Genomic DNA, 7,327 nt, shown 5'->3' with positions numbered 1-7,327 from the left:
CAGTTGAGGGAAACTGCTAGGGGAGGGAGGGGCATACCTCATCAACAAGGGTACCTCCATAATCAATGTTTGTATACCTAACCCTGCATTGTACCCTACATCTTATAATTTAAAAAAAAAAACAAGCAATCACCAATGGGAGATAATGTCTTTCACTGCAGTGTCTGTCACGAATGGAGTCTATCAGAATCACCTGAGGGCTTTTATAAATTTGTTTGCTATCTCCTCCTCCACTCTCCACTCTATCCCAACATAAGCCCTCCCAGGGTGTGATTACTGATGAGTATTATATCCCTCAAATATGCGGGAGCAGGAGGAAAAAAATAGTCAACCACTAAACTAACAAAACAAAAAATAGAAATACTCAAGTCCATATAGCAAACCTAAGGGTAAAGGTAGAAGATGACTCACATCTGAGTGACTACTGCCTAGCAGATGCCACAAAGGATGCTTTATCTCTTTTTTTTCTCTTTTAGTACCCTTTCTCCAATGTAGATGGCACACCATTTTACAGATGAGAAAAATTTGCCCAACTGGGTGTAGGTTGCTTGTAAAAATAAATTAATTGATCAATTAACTGATTAAAGAGGGCCCTGGACCAATAACGAAAAAGTGTTATGAACAAAAGATTATGATTAACTGATTTCTGTATAATTGAGTTAATGAGAAGCAAGGCAGAGGATGAAAAAAAGGCACAGAAGTAGTAAGTGGGAGCTCCAGGTTCCCATTTTTCAATATCAAGTGACATTAAATAAATAGCTTAAAAAAATATCCTCTCCCCAATTTTTTTCTGTAAGTTCCATATTTATAAACAAACAGCTTGGGCAACTTGGTGAGACCTCATCTCTACAATAAATCAAAAAATTTGCCGGGCGTGGTAGCGAGTGCCTGTAGTTCCAGCTACTTGGAAGGCTGAGGCAGAAGGATGGCTGGAGCCCAACAAGTCGAGGCTGCGGTGACCGGGAGCGGCCACTGCACTCCAGTCTGAGACAGAGTGAGACTCCAACTCAAAAAAAAAAACCAGGATGAAAAATTGTTCTTACACAGAGAGTACAACTTTGTAACAACAAAATATAAAAGGCAAAGGTCTAGAAGGAAAAGCACCAAAACAACAGCAATTGTGTTGTAGGGTTATAAGTAATTTTTAATCTAGTTTTCAAATCTCTCATAATGTTGACATGATGTCTTAACAGTGAAAAAGATTAAACAGGTAAGATTCTATAATTAATATACGTTATGTTACTCATAAGACTGAGTAGTATGGCACAAAATTATTCCATAAGCTAAGACTAGAATCAGTCTTAAAGCAAAATTATTTACCAAGATCAAATATAGGAATCACATCATTCTTAGGATACAGAAACCTCAAAAATGGGAGGCAAGAATTGAGCTAAAAAGAGAAAACCTTTAGCTGAAAACCTCAGAGCAAACTTCTTGAGAGAGGATACTAAATGAGGGAGGTTAGGCTGACTAGCAAAGACAAATAAACTCAATTACAGGGTCTTGAGAGCTATATTTTTGCTACAAATAAGGAATGCAAATTTCGTAGTAAGGAGGTCAAAACAAATCAACCAGGAATATAAGTAAAAGACAGCACTCAACAAATAGTGCTGAACAACTGGATATCCACATGCCAAAGAATAAAACCAGACAGCCTTCCATACGTCTAACAAAAGTTAACTCAAAATGGATCACAGACCTAAATGTAAAAGATAAAATTACATAACATTTAGAATAAATATATATATATGAAAAAAATCTTCATGATCTTGTGTTGAGCAAAAGCTTCCTAGATACAACAACAAAAGCACAAGTAAAAAAAGAAAACACAGATAAACTAGACTTCATCAAAATTAAAAATGTAGGGACAGCAAACTGAAAAGAAAACTCAAAGAACAGCATACTTTAGTATTTGCAAATCAGACATCTGATAAAAGACATATTCAGAATTATAAAGAACTCCTATAACTCAACAAAAAAAAACCAAATAACCCAATTTAAAAATGGGCAAATGATCCAAAGAAGATAAACAATGACCAATAAGCATATGTAAAAAGAACAGTTATTAGGGAAATACAAATCAAAACTACAATGAAATGCAACTTCACACTCACAAGGATGCCTACAATAAAAATAATAATAACAAGTACTGGCAAGGATGTAAAGAAATTTGAACCTGTACACATTGCTATGGGAATGGAAAATGATGCAGACACTGAAAAAGTCTGGCAGTTTCTCACAATGTTAAACACAGAGTTCCACATGGCATAGAAATTCCAGTCCTAGGTACATACCAGAAAAAAAAAAAAAATACATCCACACAAAAACTACTATACAAATGGTTGTAGCAGTATTGTTCCACAGCCCCAAATGGAAATGACTGTCCATCATTTGATGAACAAATAAAATGTAGTATATGCACGCATCATTTGATGAACAAATGTCCATCATTTGATAAACAAATAAAATGTAGTATATGCACGCAATGAAATATTATTTAGCAACAAAAAGAAACGAAGTACTGATACACGCCACCACATAGATGAACCTTGAAAACATTATACTAAGTTATTAAAAAAAACACATATTGTATGATTCCATTTATACGAATATAAATGGATGTCCAGAATAAGCAAACTCATAAAGAAAGAAAGGAGTGACTGCCTGGGAAAAGAGGGGAACAGAATGAAAACTGATTGCTAATGAGTATAGAGTTTATTTTGGGGTAATGAAAATGTTCTAAAATTAGATTGTGGTGATTGCTGCACAACTCAATGTACACACTAAAAAATCATTTAATTGTACGCTTGAAATGGGTGAATTGTATAATATATGAATTATATATCAATAAAGCTACTTTTTAAATGGCTGTGTATTTCGTTGTTAAGTTTTAAAGTTTGAAAACAAAAATCTTAGCCGGGCTCAGTGGCTCAGCCTGTAATCCCGCGCCTTTGGGAAGCTGAGGTGAGTGGATTGCCTGAGCCCGCGGGTTCGAGACCCGCCTGGGCAACTTGGCGAGACCTCATCTCTACAATAAATCAAAAATTAGCCGGGCATGGTAGCGCACGCCTGTAGTTCTAGCTACTTGGAAGGCTGAGACAGAAGGATCGCCGGAGCCCCCAGCAGGTCGAGGCTGCGGTGGCCAGGAGCGGCCACTGCACTCCAGTCTGGGCGACAGAGTGAGAATCCAACTCAAAAAAAAAAATCTTAAATAGTAATTAAACTAAATACTAATTGCTATTACCCAGGAAGCAAAGTGAAGAAATTATTTCTACTGTAAATGATATGAAAGATGCATAGAGATAAAGAGCTAGGATTTGAAAAATGAAAACATGGAGCTATGAGTAATTTGTGATCAAAATTTTAGTATTTGTAATACAAAGCAGAAATCAATATTGTTTTTAAAAGGCAGGCACTAACATCTTATGGGCCTCTTTCCAAAATTAGGACTTTCAGCCAACAAAATAATTTTTAATACGAAGACAGAGAAGAAAGAGATGGCTACTTTCCCAAAAGAATTTGCTAGGCAACAACTTCTATATGTGTGGATATGATTGGACCTTACAGAATTACAATGAAAAATAACAGGAACTCTCTTATGATATATGGGAACCAACATTGCATGAACCGTACAAAACTAAAATAAGAATATTTATATAATGAAGAAGTCAAGCCACTGTGACTCCTCAAACAAAAAGAATAAGACTAGAGAATAATTCAGTCTCATAACAGAGAAAGAAAGCAAGCAATAATACACAAATAATAGCTGGCAAAGGAAAAGAGTCTGGTTAAACAACATAGCGAAGCAGACTTTTTTGAACAGAAGCCATTTTAAGGATGGGTATACTAATCTTATATCTGCTATCAACTTACTAATATTCTATGTCCTTTAGTTCCTCAACAGTTAGAAAACCTATCTCAGAAACAGCTAAGAATGTGGTGCCTTAAAAATGCTACCTCAAAAGATGGCAGAAATAGGAAACATAAACTATGAAGAAGAGTTAGAGAAGACTCAGATGTACAATTGAAGGTAGTAAAGAAGTGAGCCTACTGCCTTAATCAACCGTGTTTAATGGTTGTGATGGAAAAACAAGAAATAATGACAACAGAGCTCTATCCAGGGTAAGACATAAGATCAGATCTGAAATATCAAATCTGTGCATGCTGCTGCCTCTACAGAATAAGGAAAAGAGGTGAGATCATCCCCTATGAATTTGGACAGGGACAAGCTAGACTCAAGACAAAGACAGTGAGGACTACTTATAGGATGTTCAGGTGAGTAAACTTTGGGACTAATAGTAAGATATAGGGTTTATCTGCCAAAGAAAAGATGAGAACAAAAATGAAAAGCCCCTAACAATGATATAAGTCAGGAGAAGCAACTATAGCTGGTAAGACAGTCAAGCAGGTTTCAAATCATTTTTTACAGTGTCCCTTTAGGGCAAAAGATCCCTTAATCTACCTCCAAAAAACTCACTTTTCAAATAATGCTATACATGCATTATTTGAGCCATAATGCATACACAGTTGACCCTCTGTATCCATGGCTTCAACTAACCTCGAATCAAAAATATTCAAAAAAGATTAATGGCTGCATCTGTACTAAACCTGTATAGACTTTTTCTTATCATTACCTAAGCAATACAGCAACACAACTATTAACATGGCATTTACATTGTATTAGCTATTATAAGTAATGTAGAGATTATCTGAAGTATACGGGAGCATATGCATAGGTTATATACAAATACTACCTCATGTTGTATAAAGTACTTGGGCATCCAAGGATTTTGGTAACTGTATGGGGTCCTAGAACCAATCCCCCACAGACACTGACAGCTACAATCTTAAAGTCAACACACTGGAAAATTACAGGCCAAAATTTAGTTGATACAAATATGTATTACTATTCAGTGGAAGGTTAACATAACATAAATCACAACAAACTAAATCGATAATACTAAAAGTTAAAGTCATTTATTATACAAAACAAGAACAACAACTGAAAACCCAAGCACTCAAGACAATGTTGATGATGATCTAATAAAGAATTCTTCCTAAAATCTCAGGTGACCCCAACCGCTTCAGTGGGAGCTTTGCTGGACTCACAACCGCAACTTAGCAGGCAAATTTCTTAATAGAATATTGAAACAGCATCCCAGGTAACTCTAATAACATTTAATTTTATAAAAACCAAATTTTACAACCATTAATAAGCACTCAGTAGAATACTAGTAAGTAGCTCTTTGTTTTTATCAAAGTAAAGACTACAAAATGAGGATCACTGGCCCTTAAGAAGAAAATGGGAAATTAGAGGAGCATGATGGCACGGTCATAATGCAATGGGGTGGAGGAGCAACTGCGTAAAAAAAAATGGTCCAAAAAGGAAGCTGAAAGTCACTTTGAAGGGACAAAGGCAAACTACTAAGGTTGGCTGCCACCCACCTGGGACGGCAGTGGGAGAACTGTGCTAACAATATGCCTGAAAAGAAAGCCATGCAGGTAGAAATGAGTGGTTTTCAGCCTGCCCTTCCTCCAGTCACTCTCATGAGTCAACTCTCCGGGGAGTGGGGAGAGGGAGCAAGCAGTGAGTAATAACTCTGTGAAGGGAGGAGCAGTGTCCCAAGACTCTGCAAGGAGTGTTAGATGATTACCTATCAGCTGCATGGAGATGCAAACAACAGGAAGAGATGAAGATGAGTTAATTCTAGGACACCGATAATATAAGAGGAAAGGAAAAATTAGTTCAAAATTGGCCTTGGTGAGTAACTGTCAACAGGAAATGTGGGGAGTTGGTAATCCCCAATCACTGCATAACAACAGGAGTCCAGTCTAGATCCAGATTAACTGAGTAGGAATCTGAGTCCCCCACTTTATTTTCTCTGTGACCTTGGGCAAGTCACTTTACCTCTCGCCGTCTCCTCTGTAAAATGAGAGTAATAGCATATATCGAACAGGATTATTTTGTGGTTTAAATAAGTTAGATTTAAAAATCATTTTATATACTGTCTAGCACTGTATGTAAATGTAACAAGCACTACCTAAATTTTGTTAAACAAGTTGAGGCAGTTCGAGGTTTGTTTTGACATTTCCAACTACACTGGAGTTGTGAGTACAAAGCAATGGTAAGGGGGGGCGGGAATGGGGTGCATTTTCCTCAGCGACGAGAATATCACGAAGCTACACCATAGGGAGGGGTCGCCCTTCTTACAAGGCTCAAGGGGCGCCGGCTCCCAGGAGATGGGCGCGGGATGAGAGAAACTTCCATCCAGGGCCTAGGATTTTCAGGAACTCGCTTCTAAGCAGTGCTTGTGATTTTGAGGCGAGAGTTTAATTTTGAGCAACAGACCGTGGGGTGAAACTCTGTTCTGTCTGAAGAGCAGGACTTATGTCTAGGATAGGACGGGGTCTGAGTCGGAGAGAGAGGGTGATGTCCCCTGGGGAAGATCGGCTAAAAGCCACCATCAGTCTGGCGCTGTCGTTCCCCGGAGCTGGGCCAGCCTCGGAGTGAGAACCAAGGCTGCTGCCCCAACCTCGAGGGAGGCAGGAGCCTCCTGAGTAACTGGGCTGTGGGACGCAGGCGGACGGAAAGGGACCCCACGTTGGAACTGCGGAGGGAGACCCGCCTCGCCGGGATGCAGGTCGCTAGCGGGTATCCCCAAAGGGAGGGGCCGGCGGCGGCCCTGGAGGCGACCCCCTGGCGTGCGGACCCAAAGGAGACGGCCTCCGGTCCCGCCGGTTCCCGCCCGTCGGGGGCCCTGGTGGCCGGGGTACCTGAGCGTGGGCCCAATGCAGGCCGTGTCAGTGCTCTCGATCTCTCGCAGGATCCGCTCGTGCTCCGCCGCTGTCTCCAGGCTCTCCGCCTCCGCCATCTTACCCCGCTCCATAGACTGGGGGCGCCCGGCAGCGCGTCCCCTCCTTCAGCTCTGCTCACCTTTCCCTTCCCTGCACTCCAGCTCTCACCCCAGGCTCCACAGCCTCACCAGCCTCCGGCTACCCGCAGGACGACCCCTCCCTCAGGCCCGGCACGCCCCCTTACGTCACCGCGTCCGCCGACGTTCCGCGCAACGTCAGCTGGGATTTGTAGTTTTGCGGGCAGCGTTAGGCGGGGTTCCGTTCATTTATTCATTGAATCCACAAATACATGTTGAAAGCCAGAAACAGTTAACAACACTGCATATACAATGATCGAGTCAGGTAATGTCACTAATCCAACAAGTTCTTGTTTATCACCTCTTCACAAAGTGCAAAATCCTCTGTAGGCGCGAATAAGAAAGGGCTAGCTAGATGTCTGCTGACGAAGATCTTACAATTTAGTGGGGGAGAC

The 7,327-nt window shown here is 40.4% G+C and overlaps 1 protein-coding gene across 1 annotated transcript in view; it reads right to left on the bottom strand.

The window, feature by feature from the left end:
• Positions 1-7,016, bottom strand: part of EXOC6B (exocyst complex component 6B) — a 107,943-nt gene extending 100,927 nt beyond the window's left edge. Inside the window, exon 1 of the mRNA XM_008052277.1 lies at positions 6,775-7,016. Within this exon, the coding sequence (XP_008050468.1) occupies positions 6,775-6,887 (113 nt within the window). The 5' untranslated portion in view covers positions 6,888-7,016. The remainder of the gene's footprint in view (positions 1-6,774) is intronic.
• Between the last annotated feature and the right edge of the window lie 311 nt (positions 7,017-7,327).

This window comes from Carlito syrichta, unplaced genomic scaffold, assembly GCF_000164805.1.
Source record: "Carlito syrichta isolate Samal-C Ts95f unplaced genomic scaffold, Tarsius_syrichta-2.0.1 Scaffold270980, whole genome shotgun sequence".
NCBI lineage: Eukaryota > Metazoa > Chordata > Mammalia > Primates > Tarsiidae > Carlito > Carlito syrichta.
The sequence above is the reverse complement of the archived record's forward strand: the minus strand, read 5'-3'. Positions and strand labels throughout refer to the sequence as shown.